We start from the raw sequence: 16783 nt of genomic DNA, 5'->3' as shown, positions 1-16783 counted from the left end.
CAAATAGTCACTAAACGAATGGTTGTAAGTCAAGGACTACCAGTCAACTACTGGATTTCACTGTCATCTATTTAGAAGCCAAGCAATCAGCAGCTCAAAACATAGCTTGCTACCTTTTCTTTTCTCTTGTCGCTCAAGATTCTGCTTTTTTCCAACATGGTTGTTTTTCGTGAAAAACGTAGGGAGTGATGGTTTCAACGTACGTTTCCCTGAACTTCTATTATTTATCTGAATTTTTATTAATAGCCCTTCTGAGTTAAATAATAATAGTGGAGAATGATGGGAATTGTCAAAGAACAATTTGACAATTGGAAACCTCTAGACCTGTAGGAGATGACCAGGCTGAGCCCGAGGGAGGGATCAAATATGTCATCGGTCATGAATCCCTTCCTGCCCACAAGAGATCTAAGCCCACTTTGAATTCCTGTGAACTACCATAGTTCATATTCTTGTAGAGAGCTTGAAAGCTTGGAATAAATCTTTACACCCATTGGAACTGCCTGGATCCCTTGATTTCCCGGGCGCTTGGCAATAAGACTCTTCGACAAACTGAGACTGATTTAGTCTGCGGAGAGGAATGGAAACATTGCATTGCAACTTGACAACTCCCCACCCCCTCCTTTTATCTACACTTCCCATCTGCCTTTCCTGGATTTCAGACTAGTCTGCATAACTAATCTCCTGAGATTGGGTGTCAAAGAACACTGAAGCTGGCTCATTCTTACCTGAAGCTTCTTAATCTCCTTTTTCAGATCAGCTTCATATTTCTCCTTCTGATTGGCATTCGCTGCATTATGGAGCTGTAGGGGAGAGAGAGAGAGAGAGAGAGAGAGAGAGAGAGAGAGAGAGAGAGAGAGAGAGAGAGAGAGAGAGAGAGAGAGAGAGAGAGAGAGAGAGAGAGAGAGAGAGAGAGAGAGAGAGAGAGAACAAGATGTAATCAAGGCTGGAGTAGAGGAGGGGAAAATCAAACTGGATAAAGGAAAAGCAGGAGGCAAGTGAACTTCTTTCTTCCTCTCCCTAACCCTAACCCTTCCCCAAAATAAATTTAGGATAAGAAACTACATGGGGTGATAATCAAGAAGTTTGGACAGAACCCGGGCAGAGAGAGGACAGCAGCCCTCACCTTCTGCCAGATATCTTCAAACTGCTCCACACCTTCCGATACCTTTTTGAGACACCGATCAATCTCACCTGCAAGAATTGGGGCGGGGGCGGGGAGAGGAGATAAATTAGTTGAAAGCAAATCGCAGAAACTAAAAGCTTCATACCTTCCCTTCCCTGGAAGCTAAAATGGGAAGAAACGACCATTGGAATTTCGAAACGCTGCCTGTTTCTCCTTCTTCCCAAATACCAACACCTTTGCCCCCATTTTAATGGTTTCCTAAATCAACAAAAAAAAAACCCTAACTCTTTTCACCCTTTCCCTGATCCAATTCCACACTCGTTTGGAAACTGCAGCGTCCTGTGCCAGGTATTCAAAGCTACAAAAGTAAGAATCCTGGTTTGCCTTTTGCTCAGTTTTTAATGTCCTCCTCTTTCTTCGGCGTCAAGCCGAGGTGAACAGATCCTCTGCTCCTCTGCTAAGAGAACCAGGCGCCTGGCCCAGCCGCGGAGCTTACCTTGTAGCTTCCTCTTATCTGCCATGTTTCCTTCACTATAGGGGGGCTCTCTTCATACTTTATAGAGCGTTGACACTTTTAAGGAGAACAAGCAGAAAGGAAAAAAAAATTACAAGAAATAAGGCAAAGGAAAAAAGCAGGTGCCCTAAGGCCACTTTCCCACTATCCTCCCCCCATCTAATCGACTCTGAAAACAGCAGCATAAAGTAGAAAAATCAGGGATGAGGTACAGGTAGTCCTCGACAGTTCGTTTAAGCGACCGTTCAAAGCTGACAATGGCTCTGGGGGAAAAAAAACCTGACCATTTTCACACATATAACCGTTGCAGCATCCCCGTGGTCACGTGATCAAAATTCAGACGCTTGGCAACTGACTCCTATTTATGACGGTTGCAGTGTCCCGGGGTCGCCTTTTGTGATCTTCTGACAAGCAAAGTCAACGAGGAAGCCAGATTGCTAACTTAACAACTGTGGCCAGAAAGGTCGTAAAAATGGAGGGGTGGGGAAAGGAAACTCACTTAACCAATGTCTCACTTAGCAACATAAATTTTGGGCTCAGTTGTGGTCGTAAGTCGAGGACCACCTGCACTTTCCCGTTCTATGTCCCAGAAAACTTTTCTCCGGGGGGTGGGGGGTGGTTTTGTCAATGAAAGATATAGAACTTCTATAAAAATAATAAAAGAAAATCTATAAAATCTACCTGAGAAAGAAAAGACAGGTTTGCAAAGATAGGAGGGGAAGGGGGTGAAATCAGGGAGAGCTTGGTAGCCTCTTTCCTGAATAATGAATGTTATTAAAAAGCACGAACTACGACTCGCAAAGCTTAGGCCTTTGAATGAAATGCGTTTCTCAGAAAAGGTGCTCTCCTCCTGACATTTCTAAGCTCCAGTGTCCACAGAGAAAGGGAGGGAGGGTAGAAAGGCAGAAAAACAGGGAGGTTATTTCGGAGGGATTGAAGGCACTTCTTTTCTCCCACGACAAAACGCCTAGGTGGGAGGGATTGGGGGATGGATTTCAACAGCATTCCCATTTTCTATCTGTCCCTTCACTTTGGGTCCAACCGGTTTTGCTCTAGAATGGCGGCGTCCAACCTTGGCAACTTGAAAAAGACTTCTGTGGACTTCCAATTCCCAGAATTCCCTAGCCGGCCATGACGGTTGGGGAATTCGGTGAGCTGAGGCCCACTAGTTTTCAAAGTTGCCAAAGTTGGGACACCCCTGTTCTAGAACTATTACGTTCAGCTTCGGGTGCTGATCTCACCTCATCAGCCAGGCTGAGGTTTTTGGAGTGGGAGAAGGTGCGTTTTCAGGAGCAAAAATAAAAGGAAGAAAACGCCGCCCGCCCCCCTCCTCCTTTCAGTCACAGAAGCCATTTTTGAGCCTTAAAGAGAGAGACTGTGCCTTTCCTTTCTCATGCCCAGGGGGGTCTTCAAACTTGACCCTTTTATGACTTGTGGACTTCAACTCCCAGAATTCCTCAGCCAGGCACGCTGGCTGAGGAATTCTGGGAGTTGAAGTCCACAAGTCATAAAAGGGCCAAGTTTGAAGATCCCTCCCTGCTCGCGCTTCTTTTAACCTACTGGATCCAAACAGACCCTGAGTGGAAAAAGAGACTCTGCCACTGGCCTCCCTAACGTCTTCCAGGCTTCGTTGCCCATTAAATCTCACTAGTCCTTCAGAAAAGGCCTCTCAAAAGGGCAAATGGCGCAGCTGGTTGCACGGCTCAAACTTCTTGCTTTCTCAGTCAGAAAAAAAACCCACAAACCAAACCAAACCAAACCACACCACACTCAGGATGAAAATGAGAGGAATCTTAACCGAAAGCTGTACCTTGAGTACATTTACAACTGGAGCAGGAGGGACATCTTAAGCATCAGCAAGCCGCTGTTATTTCTAGTCTAAGTTATTCAACAGAGCAGCTTTAGCTGGGAGGCCCTGGGGCCTTCTGAAGAGAGCAGATCAATCTTGCACTTACCTAGAGGCCCCTGGGCACTTGCTGTTGACCTACTCTCCAAGCCAGGTTCCTATAAAGGTGAGAAAATATATGGCTAGCAGGAGGGACCAACCTCACCTTCTTCCCTACCAGGAAGCTTGAGATAAAAGTCTACACAGATCCCCATGGTGGGTGGGCTTACTCAACAGGCTATGATGCTAACTGGCCGCCATATGTTGAATGCTCTTTGCAAACTCAGCCAATTGGGGCAGAGGGGAGATGAGAGATTTGCAGCGTATATATTTCTGAGACATGTTTATCCATAGTTAACTGAGCCACGGTTCACGGACTTAACCCAATTTTTACGAGGATTACTTAGACGACTCGACTCTGAATTACCCAGTGTTGGAGCCCAGGGTTCTGCACAAATCCAGCTGTTACAGAATTGGGTAAAGAACAGAACATCACAAAAACATTAGCTTGTTTCCCCACCACCACAAGATAAGGCCTAGGTCACCATCCCTCACGTGTACAGTATTTTTCTTTTTCCCTGCAGGATTTCAGTGTTTTTAAAAGCCACTGGCCATGCCGAAGTGAGCAGGCTAAGCTTTCCTTGCTAGGCAGAGAATCAGGCTGGCAAGCCTTCCAATCTCCAGTGTGAACAGCCGCTTGCTTGCTTTCTGGACAGTGATAAGAGAAAAACCTCCAGGTGGCCACCAAAGGGACATCTCCCTTTTACTTGACTGAAGATGTGCTAATAAAAACCATGATGTGCCTGTGCGAGAAAGGCTGGTGAATATTAGGGACTAATTTCCCTGGCTGAACAAGTTTTGCTTCCCCCGGCCCTCTCAAAATATCATGGATGAAGTTGATGTTTTCCCTTTTTTAGAAAGTCTCTCAGAATTTGGCTCTAAAGCCTATTGCATAAATGCAGTAACGTCCTGGAGTGATCCACTGGACGAGTTCATACTTGGAGAAATATTCTATCAGGTGGATTCCCCATACATTTTTTTTATTAAAGTCCCTAAACTTAAAAGGTGGTATATAAGATTAACCCAGTGTGCTGCTCTTTGCTTTGCTAGTTTTCAAATCTGGTGGATTTAGGCATAAGCAGAAGATACCATTACCAGCCCATCCTATCATTTTGTTCTAGGCCAGGGGTAGGCAACCTTGCCTCTTTTATGACTCGTGGACTTCAACTCCCAGAATTCCTGAGCCAGCTTGGCTCAGCTTGGAAACCTCTCCCTTTCCCCTCAGCACAGCTGGCTCAGGAATTCTGGGAGTTGAAGTCCACAAGTCATAAAAGAGCCAAGGTTGCCTACCCCTGTTCTAGATCGAATCGGGACTGCTAAGAGTCCATTTCTTTCCCCAAATTCTCCACTTGGCTTGGCATAAATTTCTTGAAATTGATCTTTCAGGCACTTTCCTTTTCTGCTAATAACTGAATTCCATCCCAAACTTGTCAAGGTAATTTTTGAGTCCAAAACAGCTCTCCCATCTCTGTCTCCATCCCATGCAGATAATTTTTCCTTCATGAATATGAGTTTGTAGACAACAGGCCGCTAGACCAAAATATAGTTCAGTCTAGATAGCTTAGTATGTGGTGAGAACACAGCCTATTGTGGTTTATTCAACAAATTAGTGCTAAACAGGGTCTTAATGTACAAATCTGAGAGTAGCACAAAGCCTTGGGACAATCTGGCGAAGCCATGATTGACTAATCAACCAAACCTTAGTTTGAGCAATATAGTGATCCATAAACCACAGCAACTAGGCTCATACATTTTATGCCAAGTTATCTAACCACATTTTAGTCCAGTGATCCCAGCCTCTGATAATCAAAGGCCTAGCTGCATTTTGAATGCAGACAATTTTGTCTTCACTCATATCTATCTATTCAGAACAAATTAGAGTTAAGAGAAAGAATGTACAATAAAGCAAGCACAAGATATATTCACACATTATACATACGGGCTTGCTTAACCCTGGTTTACTAAATAAGTTACTATTATGCACATTTAGCCAACCAAGGAGGTAAACTTTCCACAAGTGTTGAAAAATAAAACTCCTAGAAAACAATTCAGAAGCTTTTCCATTTTGGGGGGAGGTGAGCAAAAGGGAATGTGAACACACGAAATGCTTATGTTTAGCACCCTTTACAAGCATAGATAAATGGATGCTACTGCCAATGTTTACCCCTTCCCGGGGTTTTGAGGACTAGTGAAGGACAGGCCACAATCCAGCAATCTCTACATCAATAAGAGGAAGGAAGCCCATTATCAAAGATAGGCTGAGCCCTTCCTTCTTCTCCTGTAAAAATAAATGTCAATGCCTCTAACATTTGGTATTTCAGAGTTATACTCTCTAGTATAATTGTACTATATGATAATGTAATTAGTCTTACATAAAGTTTTACTATATAGTTTTCATAAATCATTTGGGGGTAAACATTAGGAGGCAACATAGGAACATTTCTTTTAAAAAACAAGCAACATTCCATAATCCATTAGGAAAGAAAACAAAAAATATAAAGGAAAACAGCAGGAAAGCTTCCCCCCTCCAATTTCTTTTATCTCCCTACACATCTCTGCACCTAACACATTGAATCAGGAACGGGTAACCTTGAGATCCAAAGACTTACACAGAGCCCCACAACCCTCCTTAGTAGCCCCATTAGTCACAACTGACTGCAGTTGCCAGAAATACACATCACAACTCTCTCCCATTCTGAGGTGGGAAGTAAATAATACACACACACAGACACACACACAGAGAGAGAGACTAAAAAGGTATAATGCAATCCAGATTCCAGCTACTGTGCTTCTCACCTCACCCATTACAGCCCCAGCCGCAAAAAGGCTGCCCACCCTTGTTCTAAAGTATAAACCTGTTTTGCAAACCACATTTCCTGGTTCACCCAACGCACTAAAATACAAAGAATGAAACCTGGCTTTAGCTTGGTGTGTCCTGTGAGCCCGGCTAGAGAGCTGCCACTTCCAAATAGCCCAGATTCTCACTCAATGGGGGAAAATGTGTTTATACCTCTAAAAATCAGTCTCTGCAAAAGAAGAATCTTCCAGCTACGGTTTCAACCAGGCTGGGCACTCTTGCTCTGCAAACCCTTCTTCTTCCTCTCTCTCTCTGCTGAGAGGCAGCATCAAAATACTGCTAATTACAGGAAGCTGGGGTGGAGAGTGGACCATGAAATCTGCCACTGAAGGAACACAGCTAAGCTTTCATCCCCCCCCCTTTTTTTTATCTCCCCAATAGTTGTTCCAGACCATTAAGAGCAGCTTCATTTGCTGTCATTAGCAAGTGTTGATCTCTCTTATCTCCCAGCTTTACCGGACAAGTTTTGCACATTACTGCTGTTAGGAAGTCAGGTCAATTCCCCTTGAGTTAGTTTACAAATTCAGGTTAACGTCATATAGCCATCTTAAGACTTCAGCTCCCAGGATTCATCATCAGCCACTATCGGCTATATAGCATGAAATCCTGAGAGCTTTCCCATTCTTTGGAAAGGCTGCGGAAGAAAGCTGATCTATTTAAGCAAAAAAATAAAACAAAAACAAACAACTGGCTGAAAGGAGGATTTTGTTCAGAAAACTGAGTGATTTGTCCATCAAGAGGCAATTTGGTTAGTGAGGTGTTTGTCCTGCTAGCTGGGGAATTATGGGAATTGAAGTCCGCACACCTTAAAATTGCCAAGGATGAAAAACATTGTGTTAGCGCACAAAGGATACTATGAAAGTGTACAACAACACATCTGGAGGACACTGGACTGGAAAATTATACACTGTGGGATAAGCCCTATGAAACTTAGGAACTGGGGGGGGGGGGTATTTTGCTAGAGATTTCCACTTTGCTTATCAAATCAATTAGTTACATCTTTATTTTAAATTACTTATACCTACTCTGTTAAACAATTTAGTGGTTTCCTAATATTCTAAATTTTAATGGGAAGTTTATTTGTTAAGGAAGCAGTGCATGGCCAAACCATTCTAGCATTTACCAAAGACTATAGATCCCCCACTGAGAGTCAAGTATGAAGCATCTGGCAGATGAGCATACAATAAAAATTAAAATGCTGGGCCATCTGAGTACTGACCATTAATTTGTCTAGACTATCATTTTGCAGAAAAAAGGCCTTCATGGTTTTCATCAATCAAAGGAACAGAAGGGAAAAGCACTTTTAACACTGTGTTTACACAATATGCTAAACCCATGGCTAACTTAACTATAGTTTATTGAAATGTCTGCATTCACTTTTTGCCAAACTAAAGTTGTTCCATTTATGGGTCTGTGTGCTATGCAAATAACAAGGTTCATTATGGGTTGGGTTGTGTGAATATTCACAGAGCCACAAATTTACCATCCGCATTTTAGCCCAGCTTTCATCCAGAAAGTATAAATACTTCTTGATCTACAATAAATTATATAGATGACATCCTGCTTGAGGAACTCTCTCAAGCTTTACTTAAGCTTAACGGTGACTTGGAAAGCAGTTTTCTGTTATTTAGGAATCTTTTCTTCTCACTTCTTAAAAGAAGAGTTCCTGACTGGTTTCTGGAAAAAAAAACACGAAAAAGGAAAACTTCCTAGCATACAAAGCTGAATCGTTATTTACTGTGCAGGCCCAAACACCTGGCCTCAGCCAAAGTGGATCAATTTTAAAACAAGGCAATTTAAATCAATGATTCAATTTGCCAAGTATCAAGGCTAATTCAAACCTTATTTCCAACTGTTTTAGGCTTAGTCCTAGGTACCTCTCTGAATTCAGAGGAACAAACAAAAAGATTTGAGTTATTCTTCAATGTGCACATTAAATAGTTGCTAGAGCTACTATCTACCCATCAACACACAGACACAGATACAGGAGCATAAATCCATACTTGCTGCTTGTATAGGCCTTAGGCCTCTTTTGCAGAGGGATTTTTGTTACTTTACAGAAAGTTGATGTCTGTTTGACAGGCACCAACATACCTGCTTGAAAATATTACCATGAAGAAGAAAATGCTACCGTATTAATTGCTGGGCACATTAGTGTTTCTCCAAGGAAAGAATGTATTAACTGGCTAATAAGCCAACAATGCAACCATATTTATTCAGAGGTAATCTACTATAAACAAGACATAATTTGTATAATATTCAGTTAAGTGATCTATTATGCAGATGTGTGTATCCGATCTCTATGTTTCGCTCTAGTTCATTCTTTTATGTGGAAAAAGAGCTACTTAACTGTGGGCGGGGGGGGGGGGGAGTCAGGAGCCATGATACATAAAATTATATATTTTTTTATTTTTTTAATCAATTATTCACCATCCTATTAACTCAGATTTTCCTATATTATTTTGAAGATAAGGAAAAGAATAGATGGGAGTCTTGAAAATGGTGTTTTATTTAAAAGACAAAAAACAATAATTGATTACAACTGCTGAAAAAACCCAACAGAGAACAGTAGAAAATGTAGCTACCATATTTATAATATCGGACCACTGATTAAAGATAAACAGGAATATCCACATTTTCTAAAGTCCCAGTGACTTAGAAAAAGGAGCGGAGAGAAAAGGTAAATCCAGCGCAAGTTTCCCCAAAATCAGTGGAAGCAAAAAATGAACCATACGTTGGATAAAATTGTAATATTGGACCAGGAAAGAACAATCTGGTAATTTGTAAAATATTTGAAATCCAGCTCTCATTAGTTTCAGCCAACTGGATTTTGGGAATTCTAGTCTAAAACATCTAAAGAGCAGCAGGTTCTCCATTCTTGCCCCGAGACGATATTATAATAATGAAGCTGCTCTTGGATTTAATTCCTCTAATATCTAGCTTGTCGACTGGAGATCGTTGAAATAAATTTGAAAGGTAACAGTCTGGAAAATGCTGCAGTAATACCAATAAACAGCAAAATAAACTGTAGAAAGGAGTGATTGCAGATGTATCTGATAAGCCTATTTCCGTAGGTTGCTTTCTCTGCTTTTTTTTTTTAAATCTACGTCTGTCATACACCATTGCCAAAACTTGTGGCAGCAGAATCTGAAAGCTTACTAATCTGTTGTACACAGAATCACTTTCTTTTCTCTGTCCTGCCATCAGTCAAATTTCCCTGCTGAGCAAATAGTGTGTTTACAGCACTGTTTCTCAACCCTGGCAGCTTTAAGATACATGGACATCAACTCCCAGAATCCCTCAGCCAGCACGGCTAGCTGGGGCATTCTGTGAGTTGAAGTCCAGACATCTTAAAATTGCCAAGACTGAGAAACACGGGCTTACAAGCATAGCGTTTAAAGAGTCTTGCTTTATCTATTCTCTCTAGAGCAGGGGTAGGCAACCTTGGTTCTTTTCTGACTCGTGGACTTCAACTCCCAGAATTCCTGAGTCAGCTATGCTGAGGGGAAAGGGAGAGGTTTCCAAGCTGAGCCATTCTGGCTCAGGAATTCTGGGAGTTGAAGTCCACGAGTCAGAAAAGAGCCAAGGTTGCCTACCTCTGCTCTAGACTAACTTATTTAACTCAATTCAAGAAGCTGATGGTTTGCTATAAGATACTGTCCTCCACGTCAGAAACATTCTGACAGGATTGGAGTTACCTTATTATAGTGGAATATCTGGAAGAAAAAAGATGCACAACTGGAACAATGGGAATTGATTCTAGGGAAACAAGCTCAAGAAACAGACTTAACTTCAGAAATGAACACTATTCTAAGTGTCCCCAAAGGTGACCCAGTATCACAGTAAGTCCAAACTGGACTTGAAGTAAAATTTTCATGTTCCTGATTCATCCATTATAGAGACAGATTTTTTTTTACAAATTTAGCCAACAAGGGCCTACAAAGACCACTTCAGCTTCATTTTTATTTAGATACAGTTTGCAGAATAACAGAGTTGGAAGGGGCCTTGGAGGTCATCTAGTCCAACCCCCTGCTCAGGCAGGAAACCCTATAACAGTGATGGCGAACCTTTTAGAGACCGAGTGCCCAAACTGCAACCCAAAACCCACTTATGTATCGTCGGGTGCCGGGTGGGCATGGCCCATTGGGTGGGTGTGGCTGCGGTGGTAATGGCAAACTGGGTGGGACTAAAATGTTCAATCAATCAATTCCAACTTTGAGAGATCTTTTCCCCCACCCCCGCAAGAGGTTGAAATTGATTGATTGACTGAACCTTTTTTTTTTTTGCCCACGGCGGCGGAGGCCTAAAGCGAAAAGGTTTTAAAAAACCCAGCTGAAGGCCTAGGACTGGGGCGGCGGCGCGCGTGCCCACAGAGAGGGCTCTGCGTGCCATCTGTGACACGCGTGCCATAGGTTTGCCACCACGGTGCTATACCATTTCAGACAAATGGTTGTCCATTCTTTTCTTGAAAGCCTCCAGTGTTGGAGCACCCATAACTTCACCCCACTGATGAATTGTTCTAACTGACAGGAAATTTCTCCTTAGTTCTATGTTGCTTCTCTCCTTGGTTAATTTCCATCCATTGCTCCTTATTCTGCCTGCAGGTACTTTGGAGAACAGGTTGATCTCCTTTTTTCTGTGGCAGTCCCTTAAATATTGGAACACTAGTCCTTCTTTTCATTAAACTAGGCATACCCAATTCATGCAACTGTTCTTCATATGTCTTAACCTCCAGGCCCCTAATCATCTTTGTAATTATGCAGTTCTCCATATTCTCCTCTATGCAGACATTCTAAGCCAGGGGTCCCCAACACCCGGTCCGTGGCCCTGTAGCGGGCCGTGGCATGCCAGCCACCGGTCCGCACAAGCAAGCCAAGCCCCATCCGTGAGATGCAGGCACCACATAAAACCACGCACTCTCCGGTCCGTGGAAAAACCTGTCTCCACGGGACCGGTCCCTGGTGCCCAAAAGGTTGGGGACCTCTGTTCTAAGCAACCAACGTAAGATACGGATATTAATGGGGACTTGCTGCAGCACATACCATGAATACAATTGTTGCAATGACAAACAAGCCTGAACGCTAAGACTGAAATGCCACTTGCAGAGAACAGTGTGTTGTAGGGTAATGAGAAAGAATTCCTCCACCAGAACCTCATCCACATAACGTTCTTCCATATTTCCTTAACCCTGGCTTCCATATATATGGCAGCATTCAGGGCATGCCAGCATGTACTTCGCTGGTGTATGACCTCTCAGAAGAGACATCTTTTCTTAATGGAAACAGCCTTGCTTCTCTCAGTCCTAACAGTGCAGCAGCTAAGGGGGCTGAGCTGTGGATTAAGAATCTGGCTATGAATCTCCTCCCTGTTAGGAACTCACTCGGTGGTCTAATAGAAAATGCTTTCCCTCAGGCTCCTCCAAGATGTGGGGATAAAGATATAAAAGGAAAAAGGGTGAAACTGACAAGACTGTTCCCTTTTGAACAGAGCACTGTAGGGAACAGAAGCGCACAAAAGTTGAACAATATCTCCAACAGGATAGGAGGCACGTTGTAAAAATAAGGAGAATACCTTTGCTTCAAGCTGTTGCCATATCTAGTTGTTTTATCACTGACCTTCCAAAGAGTCAGAGGAGGACCACTGCAGCTGAATGAGGCTAGTCAGAATATCCATAGAGAACACAGAATTATAAGTCTGGAAGGGACCTTCTAACTCCAATCCCTTTATCAAGGCAGGAGACACTATAACATGGGCCTTCAAACTTGGCCCTTTTATGACTTGTGGACTTCAACTCCCAGAATTCCTCAGCCAGCCACGCTGGCTGAGGAGTTCTGGGAGTTGAAGTCCACAAGCCATAAAAGGGCCACTTTTGAAGACCCTTGCATTATAACATTCTGGTCAAATAGCTGTCCAGTTTGTTTTTGAAAATCTCCAGTAATGGAGCACTCACAGTTCTGGCAGGTAAACTATTCCACTCATTAACTGCCAGAAAGTTTCTCTTTACTTCTAGGATGGATCTCTCTTTAACAAGCTTCCACCCATTACTTCTTGTCCTGCCCTCAGGTGCTTTGGAGAATAAGTCAATCACCTCTTCTCTGTGACAGCCCCACAAGTACAGAAAGACAGTTATCATGTCTCCCCTAATCCTTCTCTTCATTAAGGCTAGCTCCCTCTCAATTATTCGTCATACAATTTAGCTTCCAGACCCTTTATTGTCTTTGCTGCTCTTCTCTGCACACTTTCTAGGGTCTCAGAATTTTTTTTGTATTGTGCTGACCAGAACTGTACAGATGTGATCCTAATGTATTCACAGGCTTTCAGGTTGTCCAAGCAGAGGCTGGATAGGCATTTGTTGCCAATGCTTAAATCTCAATTGCTAAATCTTGCTGGATTCAACTGTTTAAACCAGGGGTAGGCAACCTTGGCTCTTTTTGACTTGTGGACTTCAACTCCCAGACTGGCTCAGGAATTCTGGGAGTTGAAGTCCACGAGTCATAAAAGAGCCAAGGTTGCCTACCCCTGGTCTAAATAATCCCCCGCAACCTTATTTTCTATGAAGGATCTCTAAAGATTTCACAGCCAAAGAATAACTTTCATTGTAGCACAGGGTGGAGGTACATTTATAGGATCGTACAATGGGCAAAGTCCTACAGCAGGGGTGTCAAACTCAATTTCATTGAGGGCTGCATCAGCATTGCGGTTGCCTTCAGGGGGCCGGGTGGCCATGGCCAGGGTGGGCATGGCCTACTGGGTGGGCGTGGCTAGAGTGCGCAAGGCCTACTGGGTGGGCGTGGCCAGCTCTACATCGTTCGCCTCAAGGGTGCCTATGGGGGCCTGGGCAGGAGTGGGACAGATCTGAGGGTTTCTGGCAGAAGGAGGGTCTCTGGGCCAGGGCCAAGGCAGTGGGGTTCGTTCCCTCACTGTTTCCAGGATGGCTTCGCGGGCCACATGAAACCACTTCGCGGGCCGGATCCGGCCCCAGGGCCTTGTGTTTGACATGTCTGTACAGCATTTTAGAAGTGTTTCTACATTCAAGACACAAATGTAACTAACATGCTGCGTGGAAAGGAAATATGACATTTTCCTTAGCTGTATGTTGTGTGTGGAAAAAGTGCTACGGTACTTTCCTGTACCAACACTGTAACTTCAAATGATATCACTGGGATCTTATGATTTGATAGCGTAACCATTTGGAAGTATGCTTTCCTCCTCAAGGAAATCAAATCATGTAAGTTTTTTATTGACTATATTTTGCAGTGTAGCCCAACTTTCTGGGTAAAAGTACAAGCCACCATTAAGTTATAGCAAATGGTCCAGTCAACCTGGGAATTCAAATCCCACCACAGTTAAGGCTTTGTGTATCCTCACAGGCAACTCAGTATATTGAACAGTTTGCTTCCTGTCTGCTAGTATCAAACACACTGTATTTAATCTACCTTATATGAAATGAGACTACTATATTGGCCTGCCTGTCTTTTCCAGATGGCATTGGTTATCTCTAGCCTCAACTGATGGTCCTTCTGCATTCCCCATGTTGAGATCCTTTTACTCAACCTTCCCTAATTCAAATCCCTCCAGTCCATTGTACCAAAACTACCAAACATGGTTAGGATAGGCAACAGTCAAGAATGATGAGAGTTATAAGCAAAAGTATCAGACAAGATTTAGACTGAAGATTCCTGCTTTAACTTGATGATGCGGGGATCGATGCTGGGGCATTATGAACTTATCTACCCATTCAGATCCCTGAAGAGCCCTTTAGTTATGAATTTTCATCAGAAATCTGGCTGGTGATAGTATGAAAAAGTCTTTCTATGCAATGGCAGCATCCAAGTTACAGAAACCCAAGGGGTCCAAACAATTCCCACACTGACAGTGATTATTACTTCTCTTTAAACACAGAACATGGTTTGTTTTTAACAATTTTGCCCTAAGCTACTTTTGTGGGTGGATATTAGCTGGTAGGCAGAATTTAAAAGAAATACATGAAAAGAAAGTGTGTTTGTTTGCTGAAAGCATCTACTGTGCATTTGAAACTAGGATTCAGCAAATCTAGCACTGAGTCTGTATAGCACCACCCTGTTGCTATTATGTTCAATATTAAGGAGCTATCAAAGGGGAGAGAATTTCTTAGATTAAAATCAACCAAACAGCTCCCAGTTATAAAAAAAATCTTGCAACATTGCTTTAATTTTTAAGTAACTACACTGTTGAGACTTTCCCCCATTTTGTAAGGATGATAAATTTTGTAAGGATGATAAAGAGACTAGGAACATAAAGTATTTTCTACATTAGAGGCAAATTCTATTTATGATGGTGGTCTCCAGAAGTCTGGAATCTTCCAGTTGTGTTCAAACTTCATCAACCTTCAACAAGCACAATCATTTCTGGCAGGGGGATATCCAAAGGCTACAGCACTATTATTTATAGGCAGAAATCAGGCAGAGTGCAGAATTCTGCATCTTAAAGAGCCGCAGAAAGATTTCTAGCTCTTGGCTTTGTAAAGCATGTAGGCAAAGCCCACTAAAATCTTAACCAGGGCAGAATGCCCTGGAAGGAGTAAACAAATAAGGATCTATCTATGTATTCTGCATCATCTGAGCATGTAAGAGAAACTCCACTTACAGGTATTCTTACCTCCTGGAGTTTCTTGTAGTTAGGAGGGATCTTTGCCTTGACAGGCTAATGGGCCTAACTAACCCCAATCGCGGAAGACTACCCTCTGGGGGGAAAAAAACTTCCTACAGATTTCTTTCTCCATGCAAGACTGAAATGGCTTAGGGATTGTTCAGAAACCATCCTCTTTCCAGACAGAGTGTCTTGAACCTCCTTACAAAGGTTGCAACTTTTAGTGATTTCGCTGCTCCCTCTTGCACAGACTCCAGGTCCTTCCATGGGCACCTTCAGCATCACCAGTAGGAAAGATTAAAACATCCCACTTGGAGCAACCCCACACTCCACCGCATCCCACCCAAGGCTTTTCCACCACAGGCTGCCCACACCAGTTCTGCCTTGTCCCATGGGGGCCTCAAGGGGCCCCAATGCTTACAGGTGAGGGGCTCCCCTTTAGAACCCCAACCCTGCCAACCCCCTCTCCGGGGCCCCACCGATCGTCGCCCCATGAAACTCGAGGCCCCCGGAGGAGCTCCCTTCCCACGCCAGAGACACCCCCTGCCCAACACTTATAGGACCAGCATTGCCCTGAACACCGTCCGCCCCCTATGGAGCCCCCAACAAACACTTTGGCCCCGCCCCCTACGGAGCTCCGTAGGCACCTGCAAGCCCCGCCCCTCGGTTAGGCCCCGCCCCCTCCCGCTGTCTCACCGGCAGCTCCGGCGTCTTCGGGTCTCTCTCACTCTCCCTCTTTTTTTCCCTCTCTCTTTCTCTCGCCCCCGTCTCTCGGGCTCCGCGGCATCCAAGATGGCGGCAGCCTCCCCCCCTCTACTTTCTCTCGATCCGCCCTCCCCTGAACTGCATTGGCTAACCCTCCCGCTCCTCAAGCCTCTTACCATTCCGATTGGATAATAAGAAACTGGACGGAAGGGGGAAACGGGGAGGGTGGGACGACGCGGCGCAGCCGCAGCTGTCATTAATAGTAATGCACGGGATCGATTTGTCAAGAGGTGGTGTCCTTCAAAGCACTTTGGGGCTACCATTGGTTGAAGAGGCGCAGATGGAGCAGTTACGCTACGCCTACTACTCCGCGAAAAACAAGCCGAGAGGGCGGAGTTTACGTCAAAGCCTGCCTCCTAATGGGTAACAAAGCTGTCCCTCAAATCTCCCTCTTATTTGATTGACTATCGCTTCCTGTACACGAATACTGGCAAGAGGAAGAAAGGCTATTGGATGGCAGCCTTGTCATTTAATTGCTTGGTTCTGATATTTGGCTGAAATAAAAAGGGGGTAGCGCGAAAGAGTCGAGGCCGTGTCTCCCCATTGGCTGTAAACAAGCGAGCCTGCACATGTTGTCTCCTCATTGGACGGCTGTGCCGCCCCGTAGAACCTTCCTCTTTTGTATTGGTATGCACGTTTTGAAGCTGGTTACATTAAGGCAAGGGTCTTCAAACTTGGCCCTTTTATGACTTGTGGACTTCAACTCCCAGAATTCCTCAGCCAGCTGGCTGAGGAATTCTGGGAGTTGAAGTCCACAAGTCATAAAAGGGCCAAGTTTGAAGACCCCTGCATTAAGGTAAAAGGGGTCGGGGCGGGACAATCTGCAGGAAACTCTTTAAGAGGCAAGCTGTCGATTAAACGCACAATTTCCAATCAGGGAAGAAAGAACGATTTTTTTCCAAGGTAGAGATTCTATTCGGGCTTTGGTTTAATGATTTATTTCAGCATTTC

At 43.9% G+C, this 16783-nt stretch overlaps 1 protein-coding gene across 3 annotated transcripts in view; it reads right to left on the bottom strand.

Moving 5' to 3' along the window:
- LOC308676517 (CCR4-NOT transcription complex subunit 3-like) overlaps nucleotides 1-15876 on the bottom strand; it is a 42762-nt gene extending 26886 nt beyond the window's left edge. For 2 of the 3 annotated variants that reach the window (XM_081342350.1, XM_081342352.1), the window contains exons 1-5: nucleotides 15764-15876; nucleotides 3593-3641; nucleotides 1620-1694; nucleotides 1124-1191; nucleotides 726-800 (exon numbers count right to left, since the gene is read on the bottom strand). In XM_081342350.1, the coding sequence (XP_081198476.1) occupies nucleotides 726-800; nucleotides 1124-1191; nucleotides 1620-1644 (168 nt within the window). In that variant the 5' untranslated portion in view covers nucleotides 1645-1694; nucleotides 3593-3641; nucleotides 15764-15876. The remainder of the gene's footprint in view (nucleotides 1-725; nucleotides 801-1123; nucleotides 1192-1619; nucleotides 1695-3592; nucleotides 3642-15763) is intronic. The other variant, XM_081342351.1, reaches the window with a different exon arrangement.
- Nucleotides 15877-16783: the final 907 nt, after the last annotated feature.

The sequence above is a fragment of the Vipera berus genome (assembly GCF_964194415.1).
Source record: "Vipera berus genome assembly, chromosome: W".
NCBI classification, from domain to species: Eukaryota; Metazoa; Chordata; class Lepidosauria; order Squamata; family Viperidae; genus Vipera; species Vipera berus.
The sequence above is the reverse complement of the archived record's forward strand: the minus strand, read 5'-3'. Positions and strand labels throughout refer to the sequence as shown.